General features: G+C 59.5%; 1 protein-coding gene across 2 annotated transcripts in view; it reads right to left on the bottom strand.

The window, feature by feature from the left end:
* Nucleotides 1-444: 444 nt before the first annotated feature.
* The window catches only part of RAI1 (retinoic acid induced 1), a 72,834-nt gene continuing 53,448 nt past the window's right edge, over nt 445-19,830 (bottom strand). For both annotated transcript variants that reach the window (XM_086853778.1, XM_086853779.1), the window contains exons 3-6: nt 2,717-8,348; nt 1,459-1,552; nt 941-990; nt 445-579 (exon numbers count right to left, since the gene is read on the bottom strand). In XM_086853778.1, the coding sequence (XP_086709904.1) occupies nt 565-579; nt 941-990; nt 1,459-1,552; nt 2,717-8,332 (5,775 nt within the window). In that variant the 5' untranslated portion in view covers nt 8,333-8,348 and the 3' untranslated portion in view covers nt 445-564. The remainder of the gene's footprint in view (nt 580-940; nt 991-1,458; nt 1,553-2,716; nt 8,349-19,830) is intronic.

The following is a 19,830-nucleotide window of genomic DNA, read 5'->3' as shown; positions in this document are numbered from 1 at the left end:
GGGGACAAACAGGAGATGGAAGAACAAAACGGAAAAAGCAGAGTGGTGTTTCAAACAGCAGGCCGTTGTTTGCCTTTTTTTTTTTTTTTCCCATTTTTCTCTTTTTTCTCCTTTTTTTTGGTCTTTTTTTTTGTCTTTTTTTATCCTCTTCTTCGTTGAACTATATACAGACACAATGAGGTTTGCTGAAGGCAACATCTCAGATCAGATCAGTGTGATATTGAGAGCCGGGACCCACGGAGGGTCCGGCGGCCCCACAGTAAGACAACATCGCCGGGACCCCCCCTTGTACACGGACACCCCCCGCCCCCCTGTGCAGCCATCGCGGGTGGGGGATCCCGATCCGTCCCCCGCGTATCCAGACCGGGTTTTACCGGGACCCGGCGGGAGGGAAAGCCCGGCGCTGGCTCGGCCCGCTCGGAGCGGGCTCGGGGGATCCCGGGGGATCCCGGGGGTCCCGGGCAGTGGCGGGTCCCCGGTACGGCCCGGCCCGGCCCCGCTCTGCTCCAGGCGCTGCCTCCTCTGCCGGTCCCTCGCTGGCGGTGGGGCGGGTACCCGCGGGCGCTACACCGGCTGCCTCTGCAGGGAGAACGGAGCTGTCAGCCCGAGGATCACGGAGAGGCGGGGAGTGGCCCTGGGTTGTCCTCGGCCACCCCCGCCAATAACCGGGCATTCACCCGGGACGCAGCGCTTTGAGAAGGGGCTCAGCCATCCATTCACCACCTCCTCTGTGCTCAGAGAAGGGGATAAGACCCCTCAGACCCAGCTGGGGTGTCCCAGACCCAGCAGCACCCACCGATGTATCCCCAGGGATGTGATGCCCATACAGAGCTGAGCATCCAGGATGGGTGTCCCCAGGAATTCGGGGTCTGAAGGCAGGTCCTCCTGCCACAGAGAGCTGCAGATCATTGAGGGGTGCACAGGGGGGCTCTGGGCTTACCTTATGTTTGGGACATCTCAGAGAGAAGCTCTCCTCAGTTAATAAGCAACCTGCAAGGAGAGGACAAGGATGTGTCAGGGGACACCCTGCACTGTGAGGCAGCTGCCCCAGAGTGGGGGGATGCAGTGTCCCCCTGGTCCACGGCCACCCACCATTCACAGCATTTGTGTGAAGGGCTCAGCTGAGGCCAGAGAAGCTTGTGACACCTGCTAGTGCTGCTGGCAAAGCGGGCACCACCATCCTGGCAAGCCAGCGAGCCGCACCCCTGACCCTGGAGCATCATTCAGCTGGGTCAGAGATCCAGAGACCCTGGAGCATCATTCAGCTGGGTCAGAGATCCAGAGACCCTGGAGCATCATTCAGCTGGGTCAGAGATCCAGAGACCCTGGAGCATCATTCAGCTGGGTCAGAGATCCAGAGACCCTGGAGCATCATTCAGCTGGGTCAGAGATCCAGAGACCCTGGAGCATCATTCAGCTGCCCAGGACCCCGTGCCCCAACCCCGTGGCCGGGCTCACCTGTGTCGACGGCACACGCGTAGTGGTAGGTGTGGGGACACCCCTTCTGGCAGCAGCCCACAGTGGCTCCCACTTGCTGGCAGCTCGAGCACTTCTGTACACACACCCAGGAATTCGGAGCAGGGAAGGAGAGATGTGGAGAGACAGAGACACCCTGTCAAAGCCCAGCACAGAAGAAGAGAACCACGACAGCCCCAGCAAGGGCAACGTGAGTGTCCCCTGATCCTCTCCAGCCCCTCCTTGCCTCTCCCAGGCAACATCCTTCCTCCTGTGCCAGTGCACTGTGAACCACACCATGCCTGTCACTTGGCTGTCTGCAGCCATCCACAAGGTTTCTACCTGTCACACCACTCCCCTGGATGACAACGAGCCCACAGCCATACTCCACAGGCCAGGAGGTGAAGGGACATGACCTGGATTGTGCCTGGTGACTGCCGCAGGGATGGGAGCACCTGGTTCTGCAGCGAGGGCAGCAGCCTCCAGCCAGCCATGAAATGAGCACACTGGCTTGGGAACACAGCCAGCCCCCAAATCTGGCACTGGGGGACTTGCTGGAAACCCCCTGCACAGCCTCTGATGGGAGGCTGTACCCTTCCTCTCCAGCACTAAAAATCCCTGTCACAGAATCCCAGAATGATGTGGAAGGGACCTGAAAAAACCTCCTCTCATTCCAGTCTCCTCCCACAGGCAGGAATACTTTCCACTAGACCACGTTGCTCCAAGACCCATCCAGCCTTGACCACTTTCAGGAACGGGCCAGCCCCAACTTCTCATCCCCCTCAGCAACCTCCCAATTTTGCTCACGCGATGTGGCCTTGCTCCAATCACTGTGGAAGAGGAGCAGGGTCATCCCCTCCCTCCAGCTCCCCTTCCCCTGCTGCCCACCACGGTGGCATCAGGCTACATTGTGCCCATTTTCATCTCCCACCCTGCAGCACCTGTCCTGCTCTGAGCCACCCCGTGCAACACACCACTGGGCCAGGGGATGTGACAATCCCAGGGGAGCCCAGCTGCCTTCCTAAAACACAACACCATAGATTATTTCTGTGCCTAAAAGGGAGAGTTCAGGCGCTATCACAGACGCAGCAGCACAGATTTCGCAGGGACTCAGAGGGACTCATGATGCTGAGCACCTGCCCTGCTCTCCCAGGGCAGAACTATTCATTTCCATCCCGACCGGAGGCGCAGACACGGGAATGACGTTGGCTGAAGGAGGCCAGCGGAAGATGCCGCCTCGGGCGTGTGGCCGAGCTCTTACCAGGTCGGCAGCCGCCTTGACAGCCTCCTGCAGCCCATAGAGCTTCCCCGCCACCAGGAAAACCCCAGCGGTCCATACGGCACAGGCCTCGTGCAGCCAGTGCTCCTGCGTGTCGCCCGCCGGCTCCTGCGGCGGGGACTCGGCCTTGTGACATTCGTGCCGCCGGGGCTTTTCGGCCGCCTCCTCGCCCTCTGTCCTCTCGTCACAGCAGTAGCAGCTCTGCAGCCGACGGAACATTCCCCGCGGGCTGGAGCGCAGCGAGCTCTGCTTGGCCGCCTCGGCGGCCGCCTCAGGCCGCGCCGCTTTCCCGCCGCCGCCGCAGCCGCCCTCAGTCCCGCGGGGCGCCCGCTCGGCCGCGGCGGGCACGGTGGAGTCCTCGCCCGGCCCCTCCGCCCGCGCCTTCTCCTTCAGCCGGGATTTCTTCTTGGGCAGGCAGTCCTCGGGGTAGTAGGGCCCGCAGAGGTCCCCCAGGTCCTTGTAGTTGGCGGGGTTGCGGCAGAGGCAGCAGACCAGGCACGCGGCGCTCAGCGCCTTCGACACCACCGGCCCCATGTGCATGGTGGAGGAGGCGGGCAGGGCCGCCCGCGGCCGAGGCGCCGGCCCGGCCGGTCCCCGCTGCAGCCGCGCCTCGTCGCCGGGCGAGTTGACGACGGTGCAGGTGGTGGAGAACTCTCCGCGCCGCTCCACGCGGACGTAGGGAGCGAAGGGCGGGGCGCGGCTGTCCGCCCGCAGCCGCTTGCAGGAGATGTACTTGAGCCGGATCTCGGGCTCGGCGGGGTGCAGGAGCGGGGCCTGCTGGGGCTGCTGCCGCCGCCGCTTCCCGCGGCTCTTGCACCGCGCCGGCACCGCCTTGGCCTTGCCGTGGCCCAGACGCTTCCGCTGCCGCTTGGAGTAGCCGTTGTAGTTGGAGTGGTTGGCCCGCGGCTTCGGCCCCCGCGCCGGCCCGGCGGCGGAGCGTCCCTCAGGAGGGCCATCACTGCTCCCCGCCTCCTTCTCCTCAGTCTTTGGTTTCTTCTCCCGAGGCGCCTCCTCCGCACCTCCCGGGCCGGCTACGCGCTCCCGGGGCAGTGCTGGTGGCAGAGCAGGGCTCAGGGGCACCTTGGCCATGCCCAGCGCTGCTGCTTTGCCCTTGCGGTTCCTCTTCTTGGGCAGGAGCCCCAGGTTCTTGGCCACCATGTTGGGGCTGGACTGGGTCCCCCCCGGCGTTGACCCACAAGCCTCTCCCTGGCAGCCGTCATGGGGCAGCTTCTTCCCACCACCCGGCTTCCCCTTTGGTGCTCGGCCGTTGGGGTTCCGGCAGAGCGGCTCAGCCACCGGCATTGTGGGCACCTTCTGTGCCGCCGCCAGCTTGGGCAGCCGCGCATCGCCCACTGCCACAGCCACCCCACTGTGCTTCACCACCCGCTCTGCCCCAGCCGGGCTCAGGGAGGAGCCGTAGGCAGCTACTGTGGCTGCCACTGCTGTGGCCGCTGGTTTGCAGGTGAACTTCTTCAGGTTGGGTGAGGTGATCTTCTGGACGATGGCCTCCAGCTTGAGGCCGCGGCCCTTGCGGGGAGGCAGCACTTTGGTCTTGGTGGCCTCCTGGAAGGCCGCCCGGGAGGTGATCTTGATGCAGACATCAGGAGCCTCCTTTGGCAGGGGGGGCTTTGGGATGGCTTCGCCAGAGCTCTTGGGGGGCAGCTTGGCTTTCACCTTCTTGGCCACCGGCATCTTCTTGAAGAGGCTGGGGGGACCCTCTGGCTTCTCCTCCTTCACACCACCGCTGTTGCTCCGCAGGACCAGGTTCCTCTTCTTGGTGGGGATGGGGGAGATGAAGGTGGACTTCCTCTTCAGTGAGTGCAGCGGCCGCTCCGACATCTTGCCCCCCACGCCCGGCCCTGCTTTGGGCAGCTTCATCCGGGCACCCACCTTGCCCTCCTTGTGGGGGCTGCCTGGCGCTGGCAGCTTGAAGGCAGGTGGGAGATGGTTGTTGGATATGAGCTTTTTGGGTGCTTTGCAGTTCTTCAGCCGGACATCAGCTGCCCGCTTGCCCCTCTGCCGCTTGGTGTAGAAAACCTCCTGTGTCTTTGTCCGGGAGCGCAGGATCATCGACCTCTGGTCCCTCTCCCCGGCTTCCACTGCATCCCCCTCCAGCGGTGTCGGCCCTGCCACCTCCTCTGCCGCCACCAAGCCGGGCACCAGGAGGGTGGCATCACTGGTGTTTTGGACCACCCTGGGAGCGGGCCGGCTGTTGCGCTTCCTGGTTTTGAAAGCCACCCGCTGCTTCACGCCACAGCCAGGCTTCTTCCCCAGCTTCTCCTGATGCGCGGGGGCCTTCAGTCCCTCCAGGGGGGCAGGGGCGCGGGGCTCGGCCAGGGCGGTGAAGGAGCGGGTGCACATGCGCGCCGGCAGACCCTCGGCTGGAAACCGGGGTGTTTGGCTCTGGGCACTCTTGCTCGGTACCTCCGTCTGTCCGTCTGGCCCCAGGCAGGCACCGGCCACGCTGCTGGCTGCTGGCAGCTCATCGAATGGGCTCAGCACGGTGCTGCCGGGGCCATCCCCCTCAGGCAGCCGGCAGTGGACCCTCTTGTTGCGGAGGCTCTTGCCCCGTGAGACAGGCTCCATCTTCCCCAGCACATTTTCGGGTGTGATTTGCTGCTTCACCATTACCGCTGAGGTGGATTCAGCATCAGCTGCCTCCAGGTGGGACGTCTCCCCTCTGCCATTTTCCTCCTCAGGCTGGATGTGGGGCAGAGAGGATTTGAACCAGCTCTTCACCTTGGTCTCTGTGCCCACAGCAGGGCCCAGAAGGATGACAGACTGGCCAGAGAGGCGTGGGGTGGAAGCTGAGCTCTCCTTCTCCACTGTGCTGACAGTCTCCTCAGCAGACACAGGCACCTCGCTGGAGGACAGCACAGCTGGCATCTCCGGAGGCTTGGGTGGTGAGGCATCGTACGTCACTGACTTCTGCTCCGAGCCAGCCAGCTCACAGAGTGAGGAGTACTCCTCTGCCTCCAGGTCTGACTCCTTCAGATCTGGCGAGGAGATGATGGGGATCTCACTGAAGTCCCCAGCTGAGCAGCAGTGCCGGGTATCCTGCAGCCATCTCTCACTGTCTGCCTTTGTTGCTTCATCGTAGGTCAGTGTCTCCTCCTCCTCCTCCATCACCTGCTGGCCAAAGTCCTGGACCGGCTCACTCTTTGCTGGCTGCTCTCCATCGCACAGGTCCAAGCCGCAGGCGTTTTTTTTCTCCTTGCAGGAGCTCACCAATTTGCTGGGGAACAAGCCCTTGGGGAGGTCGGTGGCCTGAAGATCTTTCCACCGCAGGCAGGCCTCACCCAGGCTCTCCTCCGGCCAGTCAAAATGCTCCATGGCATTTTCGGACGCCACCGAGTTGGCGGTGGTGTTTGAGTAGCAGCTGTAGCCGGTGGCACCCGCGCTTGACGTCGCTGCCGGCATGCTGGGCTTGGAGTTGAAGGCCAGTGGGGCAGTGTCCTTCAGCACATCCTTGCTTTCAGTGGCTGCAAACTCCACCTGGGAACCCTCGTACACCTCCTCGCTAAAGTCCTTCCCCGTGCTGGCCCCTGAAGCTTTGTCCAGCTTGAGGGGCTCAGTGAGCGTGCTGGAGTCACCCTGGCTGGGCCAGGCACCTTTCACCATGGAGTCCAGGCTGGGCCGGTGGTTCTCCAGCTGGAAGGGGGACTTGGTGGTCTCCTTGCCCAGCATGGGCAAGTTGGCCCAGGCTTTGTCTGCCTTCTCGCTGATGGCATCCTGCAGGACGATGATCTCAGAAGCCAGCTCCTCCTGGGACAGGGCACTGAGGAGCAGTCGGGGGCAGTCCCGTTCATTGCTCACATACTTGGTGAAGGTCTCTAGCGGCAGGGTGGCGTGGATACTCTGGAAGGAGTCATCTGATTTGGTGGACATGTCATCTGGAGAGGTCACAGAGCAGGTGGACACTGACTCAGGCTTTGCCTTGGAGTTGCTGTTCACGCGGGCAGGGCTGCGGTTCTGGTTGCAGTACAGGAAACTCCTCTCCAGCTGATCCTCTGACCCACTGAGATAGTCAGTGTCCTGTGTCTCAGCGTGGACAGACTGGGGGGTGCTCAGTGGGTCAGACAGGGGGGTCCCCACCTGCTCTGCCGAGTAGGTGCTGCTCTCAGGACTGCAGTGCTGCCCCTTGAGCTGCTCGGGGGTCCTTGCTGGGGTCTTGATGCCCTTTTTCTGGGGTACAGCTGCTTTGGAGAGCAGCAGCTGCTGGACAGTGTTGGAGATGTTCTCCACCTGGGAGGTGAGTGCCGTCAGGCTCTGCAGGCTCAGGTCTGACAGCAGGTTTTCGGGCAGCTTCTCCTTCTGCAAGTTTTTGCAGTTCCCAGATTGAGCATCAGGGCTCGTCCCATCAGTGGGAGAAGGGTTCAGCAGCGGCATGAAATGGCTGTGGTCAGCAATGCCGGCCGGGAAGGCACCAGCATTCAGCGGCTGCTGGCTGTATTGGAAGTTCTCCAGGTTGGGCATCAGAGGGGAGGGAGTGGAGCTGTAGGATGGGGACCTGCCGACAGAGCGAGCCGGCGAGTGGCTGGCGCTGGGGCTGAAGGTCTGGTAGTACTGCTCGGGCGTCCGGACGGGCGGCGCATCGCCCTGGCAGTAGGTCTGGCCTGGCTGGTTGTAATGTTGGTACTTGGCCAGGTTTTGGTAGTGGAGGGTCTCTGAGGCGTGATGCCGCCCCTGCATGGGCTGCGGGGGCTGCGGGGGCTGCGGTGGCTGTGGGGGCTGCGGTGGTGGCGGCTGCGGGGGCTGCGGCGGCGGCTGTGGGGGCTGCTCGTAGCCGATGCGGTTGGGCTGGTAGCCGTGCAGGTTGGGCACGCGGGGGCCAGGGGCCAGGCTGGCAGCGCTGCCCAGGGGCCGCTCCAGCGGCGGCTGCCCCGAGGGCGCCGTGCAGCTCTTGTAGGAGTGTGCTGGCTGGCTGCCTCCCGGCACCGAGGAGTAGGTGGAGGAGGCAGGGAAGGACTGGGAGTGCTGCCCGAAATGAGGGCTCTGTGAGAAGGGCATGGGTGAGGAGACATCGTTGGGCAGTTTCTGTCGCTGCAGCTTGGGGTAGGGGAGTGCGGGCGGCTGCTGCTGCTGCTGCTGCTGCTGTGGCTGCGCCTGCTGCTGCTGAGGCTGCTGCTGGAAATGAGTCCGGAAGGGCAGCGAGGTGGCCGCTGGCTCATGGTATGGCCGCCCACCCGCCAATGCCACTGTCTTCTTCATCAGGTTGTCCTCATACTTGGCCACACCGCCGGGCAGTGCCTGTGGCTGGCCACCCCACGCCTGCAGGCTCTCGTCCCCAGAATACCGGGCCGGATAAGGGCTGTTCTCCTGCACGGTGTAATTGGAAAAGGCTGGCCTGCCCTGCAGCTGCTGCCCCGCTAATTGCTTGTTTCCCCGGTGGTATTTCTCCACGGCGCTGTTCTCATAGCCCGCGTACGGCAGCTGCTGCTGACTGTAGTACTCCTTCGCCACCAGCCTCTGCCGCTCGCAGTTCGGCCCTGCCTGACTTTGATGCCTGTAATTCTCCAGGCGTGATGTATCTTGTGAAGTCGGCTGGTAGCTCTGCTGGTTGCCATGGAAACCACACCTTTCTCGAAAGGACTGCATGGCGCGGGCTTGTTATCTGCGAAGAGAGAGAGGCGAGAATTCAAATGAAGCGTCGCCACCGCGGTGGGCCGGGGACCGAGAAGGCCGAGAAGGCCGGTGTCAACTGCACCATGGGGACATCATTGCCTCGCCTCACCTCAGCTGCTGGGCACTGCCCCACTGGGCATCATCTCACAGCCGCCCTGGAACACAGCACGTGATGCTGCATCACCTCACATTGCCCTGCATTGTCTGGCATCACCCCATGGTGCACTGAATTGCCTGCATGGCCTTGCATTGCTCTCCAACACTTCACCTGGTGTTCCACCTCTGCATCTTGTTGCCTTGCATTCACCCTGAATTGCATTGCCCCAATTTGCCCTGCATTGCATCGCCTCCCACTACCTACCCTTGCTTCGTGTTGCCTTGCATTTCATCACCCTGATTTGCATCGCCCTGCATCACATTGCTTTGCCTCATCCTGCATCGCATCACTTTCCATTTCAACTCCCTGCACCACTGTGTTGCCTTGCATTGCCCTGCATCGCCTCCTCCTGCCTAACCTCACATCACCCTGCACCACATCACCTTGCATTTCATCTCCCTGCATCGTGCTGCCCTGCATTGCATCGGCTTGCATTGCCCTGCATCTCATTGCCCTGCACAGCATCCCATTGCCCTGCATCCCATCCCTGTGCGCTGCACCGCCCCGGAGGGCAGCAGCTGGCTCTGTGTCATCGTGCCGTGTCGCCCTGCATCGCATTGCCTGGCGCTGCATCTCCATCTTGCAGCATCCTGCATCCTCCTCTATCCCATCTCCCTGCATCGCAGCACTGTGCCCATGGGCAGGAGGGTGCTGGGGTCTGGTTGTCTCCTCCCCGCCTGCAGTGGGCTCAGCCACCCTCCTGCCCCTGCTGCTGCTGAAGCTGCCCATCCCTGCTGCCCACCCCTCCCTGCCTGGTCACCTGGTGCAGTGACCCCCCACACCATGTCGGGGTCCCTCTGCTTCGTGTTTCACACACCCACCACCCCTCACATCCGCAAATCACTCCCGCCCTTCTCACGCGCCTCCCCAGGGATGCCGGGATCCTGCCAGCGCCTCTGCACACCCCTCTTATCGCCATTCTTTTTAATTATTGGGCTAATTACTGGAAGCAGCAGCGCGGAGGGCCAGAACCGCAGGCTCTGCTGCAAAAAAAGTCATTTCAACTGGCTGGCTCTGCCCATCTCTGCCGGCTGCTGCCTCCCGCAGCCCCCCCGGCCCCAGCGATCCCCCTGCCCCGGCGCGATGCCATCTGGAAGCTGTCTGCTCCCGCCAGCAGCCGTCATTACCGAGTGCCTCGGCACCGTCGTCATTAAAGCTCCCCATTTCCTCACCCCTCTTGCTCTGGGGGCAGGGACACACCTGGGTCACTGGTTTGATCTCTTAAGGCAGTCAAGTGGCTTGTGGGGGCTAATGAAGGGCTTGGTGGCAGGGGGATGCATCCTGCCTGTCCCCAGCACCAGTGGGTTGAAGGTCCTGGGGTGGACACAAGCCTGGATGAGACAGAGATTTGTCAGTCTGGGTTAGGGCAGCCCCAAGGGTCTGTTGCTGTCCAGGGACATCCCCAGTGCTGTCCCCTCGGCCTCCCTCAAGGCAATGAGTATAACAAGAGGAGAGGATGGGGTCTGACGCTGGCAGCGTCTGTCCAAGCCCATCCCAGCTCCTGGCACACTTCCCTGTGGAACCAGGAAGCCTTGAGCTGGGACATGGATTTCTGTGTGTCCCCACATGTCCCTCCATCACCCTCATGCCACTGCCACAACATGGCAAACACCACATGGTCCCTTTGCTGGCAGTTCTGCCACAGCCACTTAAACTACACTGCTGGTTTGATGAGTCCCAGCTCAGCCCTTTTCCTTGCAGCACCCACCAGTAACACCTCAGCACCTTTTTGGGGTCTACACACACACACAGGGCTTTACTTAGCTCTGTTTCCATAAACACCAGCTGCTCAGGCATGCACCAAGCACACAGTGTCCTCGGGCACCACTGGAGCTAGGCTCAGTGCCACCCACACCAGCCCAGCACCCCATCCCTCCCTGTTCCCCATCCCCTTTTGGGATGTTTTCCATGTCACATATTGCAGTTCCCTCTTGCAGGCTCTGTGGACAACTGGATGCAGCTAAAGCCTAAATTCCAGGGAAAAGATGGGTCAAAAAAATCTGAAAAGCTGGCACAAAAAGCCCCTGCCACAGCATGGTGTCCTGTGCCAGCCCTGTGCCGGTGCTGCTGGAACAAAGGCAGGAAAATCAAAGGCAGGCTGTGGGGCAGCCCTGGGCTGTGGTGGGAGAATTAATGGGAGCAAAGGGCCCTTCATGCTGTGTGGGAGTGGGTTTGAAAAATGAAACTGGCTTGAGAAGACCCTAGGCTGAAGCTTTAGGGGGAGCTTTTCTCCCCTTTCTCCTTTATTATTAATTATCGTGATTAATTAATTATTGTTATTAATTAATTATTGTTAATTTTCCAAACAGATGGGACAATGTCGGGATGAGCAAAAGCGCACGGTGCGAGGGGACGGATCAGTCACCGGCACGCAGAGGTGGGGATGCACAGAGGGAACGCGTTCCAGCTGAAATCCTACAAGCCCAGAGCCACGGTCCCATGTCCCTGTGGGCCCCTGGGAGGGGACACGCTCATCACCAGCAGCACCCGGAGCTGTTGGCAGAGCCAGAGGCCAGCTCTGCCCTCGGATCTGCCACAGCGTTGCCGGGGAAGGGCCGTGCCAGATGTTGTGCCTGATGCAGGCTGTTTGCGAGCAAACGCTTTAATGGCATCAAATCAAGCTGTCGACAGCAGGGAGGTTACGGCCTTCCCCCGGAGAGGGAGGTGGCTGTGGCTGGTCCCAGGGGCCCTGCCCACTCACTGTCCCTGCTGGATGTGCTCTCCTGACCCTGAAGAAGCTTCCAGCCACTGCCTCTGAGATGGGAATCAATACAGGGCTGTCGGTGCATGGCAGTGGCTGGACACCTGCCCTTGGCAAAGCCGTGCTGTGGCCAGGGCTCATGGAAGGGAGAGGGCAGGCACCTGGGGCCACCACGGTGACCAGCACCAGCACCACCCTGTTCCTGTGCTGTGCTCACTGCTGGCTACAGCCACCACAGAGCATCCATCCCCTTGGTGCCAAGGGAGCACGGACACCCCAGCACAGCCCCCATCTCACTCATGGGGGACACACAAGGACCTGATGCACCTCCCAGCGCCAGGGCACAGCCTGGGGCCGTGATGGTGCACAGGGTCATGCTGCCACGGTGCTGGGGCTGATGCATGGCACGGGGGCTGATGCATGGCACAGGGGTTGATGCATGGCACGGGGGCTGATGCATGGCACAGGGGCTGATGCATGGCACAGGGGCTGATGCATGGCACGGGGGCTGATGCATGGCACGGGGGCTGATGCATGGCACGGGGGCTGATGCATGGCACGGGGGCTGATGCATGGCACGGGGGCTGATGCATGGCATAGAGGTTGATGCATGGCACGGGGGTTGATGCATGGCATGGGGGTTGATGCATGGCACAGGGGTTGATGCATGGCATGGGGGTTGATGCATGGCACGGGAGCTGATGCATGGCATGGGGGCTGATGCATGGCACGGGGGTTGATGCATGGCACGGGGGTTGATGCATGGCACGGGGGCTGATGCATGGCACAGGGGCTGATGCATGGCACAGGGGTTGATGCATGGCACAGGGGTTGATGCATGGCACGGGGGCTGATGCATGGCACAGGGGCTGATGCATGGCACAGGGGCTGATGCATGGCACAGGGGTTGATGCATGGCACAGGGGTTGATGCATGGCACAGGGGTTGATGCATGGCACAGGGGCTGATGCATGGCACGGGGGCTGATGCATGGCACGGGGGCTGATGCATGGCACGGGGGCTGATGCATGGCACAGGGGCTAATGCATGGCACAGGGGCTGGTGCATGGCACGGTGGCTGATGCATGGCATAGAGGTTGATGCATGGCACAGGGGTTGATGCATGGCACGGGAGCTGATGCATGGCATTGCCAGGCCAGCACACACAGTGGCCTGCAGCCCGCCTGCTGCTCGGGAGGATTTGTGCTGCGTGGCTGGATTCCGTGTTATTTTCCTCCCCACTACTCCTCCCTCCTTCCTTCCTCCCCTGCCTTCTCCCCTTTCCTCCCCCTTCCCCTTGCCTGGCAGGGACATGGCATGGCCGGATCCGGAGCCCTCTGAAGGCAGCCCAGGACTTCCCGTGGCAGGGACCCTCGGTAAGCACCCGAGACCCCCAAAGCCTCAGCCCCAGGGGGCAAAGGGCGTTCCCCGGTTCCCTGCACGCCGGCCTTGCTTCCCAGCTGCTGCCTCATCCCGCGGGGCCTGATCCAGCCCTGCTGCTCCTCCGGCTGCTCCCTCGCCTTCGCTGCTGTGCCATCAACAAGGACTCAGCGACTAAAAATAGCAGCGTGCTCTCGCAGGGGGATGCTCCTCCATCGGAGCAGCGCTGGCACCGCGGACACCCCGTTCCCCACCCCAAACCCGCTCCGAAGCCGGCTCCCACACCCAGGGGTGCAGCCCCATCCGGTGAGGTGCTACCGGAGCTGGGAACGAAGCGCTTGGACCCCCCCGGATCCCCCGGCAGCTCTCAGGGAGGGGAATAAGCGCCTATCGAGTAGCGTCAGCCCCGGATTTGTTTAATTGTGAGCTGGTGGAGTTTAAAGAAACCCTTTCTGGCTGGCTGCCACACCGCAAAGTGCTCCGGAGAATTTGATTATTAAGGGAGGAGAGAAAAGGGGAGGCTGCGGGGGGGAGCCGGGGTGTGTGGGACAGAGCAGGAAAGGGCGTCCTGCCTCAGGAGCTGGGAATGAGAGGAACTGGGGGGATGGAACCCAGACTGAGCCCCCCCAGCAGTGCAGAGGGACCCCTGGGGCTCGCCGGGGGTGGGAGCAAACCCTGCACGCAGTTGTGGAGCTGCTGCTGTTTGTCCCTGCACCCCACAGACACCCCACTGCCAGAGCAGCCCCCCCTTCAATGTCCCCTTCTGTGAACCCCTTTAATGCACCCTCTCCCCAGTGCACCCCTTAATGCGCTGTCCCAAATAAACCCCTTTAATGCACCCCAATAATGGTCCCCCTCCCCAGTGAACCCCTTTAATACACCTCCCCAATCCCTCCCATCACCACCAGCATCTCCCAGCACGCCAGTGCTCCGTCCCAGTGCAGCGCCTGGGGGGGTTTGGTACCCCAGGGCAGCCCGCAGCCCCCCCAGCCCCGCGTCCCGCCCCATTTCGGCGCTCAGCCGACCGGAGCAGCTGTTCCCTGCACACTTCACTTGCCCGCAGATGATGATAAATGGAGCTGGGGCTGCGCCGCCCATTGCGTGGGGGTGGGCGGATGTGGGGAAGGAGGAGGAGGAGGAGGAGGGGGAAGGATGGGGTCCTCATCTCCTGCAGCCCCCACCCAGATCACGCTGCTCCTCCCATCCAGCTGCTGGGGAATTCCCAAGGCAGGACCCCCCCTTCCCCAAACCGCCCTCCCCGGGGGTTGGAACCTGCCCAGGGAATTCCCATCGCAATGGGGCGCATCCCCATCCCCAGATCAGCGGCTCGTTTAGGGGCCACAGTCCTTCACTGCTGCCCCCCCTCCCAGCTCTGCTCCTCCCCAGTGAGGAATTTTCCTTGGGAAAAAATCCACCGCCTGCGAACCGCACTCATGACTCAACGTTTCTGCTGGCCCCGGTTCCTCTGTCGCTTGCCAGGGGAAGCCCGTGGCCGCCCCAACCTCATCCCCTCACATGGAAATCCGGCTCAGCCGCCAGCTCCAGCCTCTCTCCCCTTGGTTTTTCCTCCTTTATTTTAGAACGGGGGGATTGGGTCCTTAATGTCAGGGATGGGAGGTTTGCAGAGGGTTGGGCTGGGGAGGATGATGGGAGGTTCTGGGAGTCAAAGCAAGTCGCTGGGTTTTTTTTTCTTGGTGGTGGAAAATGTCAGTTGGTAAGGGAGGATTTGAAAAGGAAGAGAGAAAAAAAAAGGGGGGGGGGAAGAGGAAGAAAAAAGGGAAAAAGAAGAAAAAGGGAGGAAAGGAAAAGAAGAAAAAGAAAATAAAAAAGAGTAAGAAAAACACAGAGAAAGAGGAAGAAAAAGAATAAGAGAAAAGAAGAAAGGAAAAGATAAAAGGTATAAAAAGAAAAAAGACAAAAAGACAAAAAAAAAAGGGGGAAGAAAGGAAAAAAGAATTAAAAAAAAAAAAAAGGCTGGAGGCTTACAGCAAAACAGATGCTCAGCCTGAGCCTTCTTGGGCAAATTCCCTCTCTGGAGGTGAACTATGTTCCACTGCAGAGCAAAATTCATGGCTGTATGTGCCATTGGAGTGAGGCTCCACATGATCCCGCTCCCAGCCAGCGGCTGGACATCGACCCTGGGGCTCTGAGGGGAGAGGAAAACCAACCCTGCAGGAGGCTGGAAGCACAGCCGAGGTTAGGAGGGATGCAGCAATCCCAAACCCAAATCCTGGCCTGCCTGGAGCTGTCAGTACCACAGTGCCAGGGCACCGAGGGGCACAACTGTGGCTGTGGGGTTGTTGTCACCACCATGGTGACTTTGAGCCAACCCTCCAGCTCACCCCAAGTGAGCAGCACGAGGCCAGCGTGACAGCCAGGCCAGTTCTCCACATGCTCACATTTTTCTTCTTTACTCATTTTCTGCCTGACAGGTTGGGATCCTTCTTCCTTCCTCCCTTCCTTCATCCCTCCCCTCCTGCTCTCGGCCTGACTCACTTCAATTCCAATAATACTTAACCATTCCAATCATTACTGTGACCGCTAATATTAACCCTCCCTTCTTCTCCCACATCCTGTTTGTCTCCCCTGCCTCAGTTTCCCCTTGAAGCAGGACAGAAGCTCCATCCCTGCAAGGAAAGGCAGACGCCATGCCCTTGGCACCCTCCTCTGGGATGCTGATTCCCCAGGGGGGTTCATCCTGCTTGCAACAAAAATAAAAGCAAATAAAAGCTCTCCCAAGTATGGGAGAGGGAAAGGATCCCAGTCCTGGATCTGCTCTGCATCTCGTGAGCTGGTTGCTCATGGATGTGGTTGGATGCATAAGGCTGCACTCCCTGGGGAATGTGACAGGGATGGCTCTTGGTCCCCTGGCACCTGCTGACCTTTCAGCTGGAAAATCCACTGGGTTGGAACCAGGACCTCTCTCTAGCTGTGCCTCAGTTTCCCCACTGTAGAGTGGTCTGGGCTTCTGTTGGGGTCCATTGTTGACAGTGGGAAGTGCCAGCCCAGGAGCATTGGAATGGAGCAGGCTCGTGTCCCAGCTCCTGGAGGATCCTGGACCTCCTCCTCAGTGGGTCTCTCCATCCCCAACGGAACTGGAGACCCTGAAGGATGACAGGTGGCATTCCCAGGACATTCCCAGCTCTTCTGAATGTGCCACTGGTCCAGGCTCTCTGGTCACAGCCAGTTTTTCTATCAGGAAAACTTCCAGCAAATTCTGCCACATCCAAAACCAGGAGGCCCCAGGTGCTGTGGGATGGCTGCTGACAGCAAAGGACAGACCCTGGCACCATCCCATGCCTTCTCCCCATCCCAAACTCTCTCTTCCTGTCCGGGAGGAGATGAGGCTTTGTCCCAGTGTCCCCCCCATGTCGGGCACATGGGACATTTACACCTGTGTTTTAGAGGAGCGCTATTCAATTATCCCAGAGAGATCCCCAGTCCCTGTCTCACTGAGACCCCCTCACTGGGATTCCTGGTACAGGGGGCATTACCCTGTCCCCATTTTGCCTTCCTGTGGCAACTCCTGCCTTCACTTTTGAGGCAGCCAACCTTGTGATCCAGCAACCAGCAGCTTTCCACTGCCATCACAACAAAACCCATCGGATATGGGCACCCCACAGATGCCACATTTCAGCATCTGCCCTCAGACAGGTCCATGCAGCAGAGCCAAACCCGGCTGTGCCGCTGTCGAGCTCTGCCCTAAGCCATCCCCTGCCGGCAGCAGACAGCTCGGTAATGAAGTGTAATGCTCTGACACTCCCATGAGTGACAGTGGCCAGCACCGGCTGTGTCCCCACGGCTCAGCACGGCCTCCTCTGCCTGCCAGGGAGGGGATGAGCATCCCCCTGCCACAAGCAGGGCTGGGGGCTGCAGAGTGGTCACCTGCTAGGGGATGCTGAGCAAGATTCCCCTGGGGGAAAGGAAAAATAAGAATAAAACGGTGTTGAAAAAACAAATCATATAAAAAAAAATATATATATATAAAAGAAAGGAAGGTTGAAAATAATAAATTGAGGTTTGATGCTGTGTGGTAAATTATTTTGGAATTATACATTCTCCAGCTTCAAATCCTGAAGACAAATACTGGGGCAGGTGAAGTGGGAAGCAGATTTCCAAAGGCCTTTTCCCGGCTCCAGGTTATTGACTCTGTCAATCACAGCGGGCGCCGTCCCCACCTTTGGCACCCCGCAAAATCGGTTCCTTTTGTTCCTGCTGAAAAACTGGGGAGGGGGAAGAGGAGGGGAGAGGAATTTGGGGCAGGGAACTTCCAAAAGAGATGATTAAGGAGTTAATCTGCCTGAAATAGATAAGGAGCTTAGAGCTGCTGGTATTTGACTGTCCAAGTTTGGATTCAGCGTGTCTTAAACACTGGCTGGAATGTACTTAGATATGACCAAAGTACATGTCCCCCCGAGGAATTACCAGGTTGCCAATTAGATTTGCTTCCCAGATTCACTCAAACCTTCACAAGCTTCTTCAGAGCAGGAAAATTGCTGCCTGTCCCTGGGGAGACACAGAGCAGCCGCTGCTGCCTGGCCCCGCAGCCAGCACAGCACGGCATGGCACGACTCGAGATCCCAGTGGGCAGCCACAGGGATGGTGGCACAGCCAGGATGATGGCAAGGCAGGGATGCCTGTGCCAGGGTATGGGGGCACCAGGCATGGCCTGCTGGGTGCTGCTGGGGGAATTTGTGTGGTTTTGGGTGCTTGGGGTGCTGGTGCCTTGCCCTGGTCATGGTGCCTGTGCACTTGGGGGGGTTTTAACCAGAGCAGGCTCAGCATTCCACGGGGTTGCAGAGCCACGGCTCTCCCTACCTCCAGCCAGGCTCACAGTGCTGCCACACAGCCAAATCCAACCTAAACCAGCCCAGCTCAACCTCTAGGCAGGGGACACAACACAGAACAGAACCATGATGGCACATGGGGAAGGCAAGCAAACACCGAAATGTGAACAAACCTCAGCAGTGAACACTTGGCTCCTGGTCCCTGTGGGCACCCGGCACACCCCAAACTCACCACAACCCAGTGCTCAGAGCAGTGAGAACCCCTGCCCATGCCAGGGTGAGGATCACCACTTTGCCACAACAACTCCACAACTCCAGCACTGGGACGAAGTGCAGGTAGAACAACCCCTGCCAAAATCCTTCCCTATCTATCCATTTTAACCACTGCATTCCCATCTTTGTTATTTATGGTGCTTCATATAACATGACGGTGAAAGTAATGAAGTCTGGGGGGCTGCATGACCAACACAGAGATAGGACCAATATTGGGGATCCCACCATCAGCTCCCACATGCAGGCACCAAGTTCCTTTCTAATCCTGGGCTGTATTTACTAAATCTGAGCAGGGTTTCTGTGCTGGCATCCCAACCCCATTGGAAAGTGTTGGGAGTGGCAGCAGGTCTCACCAGGCTGGTGTGGCACTGTTGGAGTGGCAGCAGCACTGTGATGGAAAGTTGCTGGAACATCAGCTTTGGATGCTGAGTCCTGGTAACAGTTGCTATGTGAAACATTCAGAGGTAGAATTTACTGTCACAGTTAATAATAGATGAAGGTTTTAGAATTTTTGATGCTTTACATTTTAAGCTGTTTGATTTATAATGTTTCAGAAAAGGGTGGGGGGAGGCAGGAGCTGAACAGCAGCACGAGGTAAACAAAGCAAGTGGGGAGGTGGGCAAAAGGTTCCATCCATCCATCCATCCATCCATCCATCCATCCATCCATCCATCCCCCTGCCTGTTCCAGAGATGTGCTGAGATCCCCCATGGCCAACAATGGGATGAGGTCTCCCCACCAACCACCAACACCAGTGAGCACCCTGGCACAAAACCAGGGCACGACTGGGACGGAGCCCCTCAATTCCACATCACACTTCATTCTGGGTTTTTTTTTTGCCTCCATCTCTTCTCCCTGTTTTCATTCCGGCGGGTTGCTGGGTTATTTACTTGCTGGCGCTCCTCTCTCCTCTCCTCTCTTGCAGGTGTATTTCAAGTAGCTCCGTAAATAGCAGCGCGCGGCGTGCCTGCGGCGGGGCGCGCGGGTCCTGCTGATTAGGAACACGCTGCCAAAAAAAAGAAGGGTCTCACTTCCCTGCCAAGCTGTCACCCTGTTTCCACAGTGTCCTGGCACGTGGGGATGCTCCAGCTCGATCCCCAGGGGCCTGGTGTCCACTCCTCCCTGGAAAGGAGCGATGAGCACAGGTGCTGTGTGAAGAACCTCGGTGTCTCATGGTGTCCTTTGGTGTCCTCAGTGTCCTGTTAGGGGCACCAAAGCCCTGTGATGGCTTCAGCTCTGGTAAATTCTTCCTGCTTCTTCCAAATGCTGGAGCATCCCAACGTTTACAGTGCGTGTGTGGAGCATTCCAGCACCTCAGATGTGTGGTCCAGAAGGATTTAATCCCAGCTCAGTAGGGCTTCAGGTCATGACTTGAGAAGCAGAGGGGGATTCCACACTTCCTCCACCAGTGCTGGGCACGCAGTGACATCTTGACAAAACTGGGGGGTGGGATGGAAGAGAGGGGTTTCCCCTCTACTCCCCCAGACACAGAGAGGAGATATTTGCAATGCTGTTGGGAGGATGTGGTGACTGGAGCCTCCAACACCTGAAGACATTCCAGCCCTAACCAGCTCCACGGCTCTTGCCAAAGCCCTGAGTGCACACAGGGGCTGCCAGACCCCAGGAGGCGGCTGAGGTGCATTCCACACCCTCCAGCCCCTCAGGAATTCCCATTTCCCCCAGGACTGAAGATTCCCAGGGGTCCTGGGCTGAGCTGCCCCATGATGTCTCAATCAGGACTGTTCATTGCTGTATTTACATACGCACATCCCAGCTGCAGCCGAGTATAATTTCCTTATAAAGTGGCTTTGACACACGGGGTAGCTCGCCTTAATGAGGAGGGTGATTCCACAAAGATCCATTACTAATGGGCTTGGGGCAGTCAGTGCCCATGCACACAGGCTCCCAGTGCTAAACCCAGCACTCAGATCTCCCCACGGACACAGCATCCCCACTGGAATTACACCCATGGCCGAGCCAGTGCTGGCAACCTCTGGCTTGGTGGGATCTCACCCTGATCCCGGTAAGCTCCTGTGCCTCAGCCAGCTGCCTCTGCCTTGCATCAAAACTCACTTGGAGGTCCAAAAAGGCAATTGTGAGGCACATCTTGGCACGGAAACCACTCAACCCTTCCCAAAAAACAGCTCCAGGGAGGGAGATCGAAGTCAGCACA

This window comes from Cyanistes caeruleus, chromosome 17 (assembly GCF_971803275.1).
Source record: "Cyanistes caeruleus chromosome 17, bCyaCae1.hap1.1, whole genome shotgun sequence".
NCBI lineage: Eukaryota > Metazoa > Chordata > Aves > Passeriformes > Paridae > Cyanistes > Cyanistes caeruleus.
Note: the sequence above shows the minus strand (reverse complement) of the source record. Positions and strands in the feature narration are given on the sequence as shown.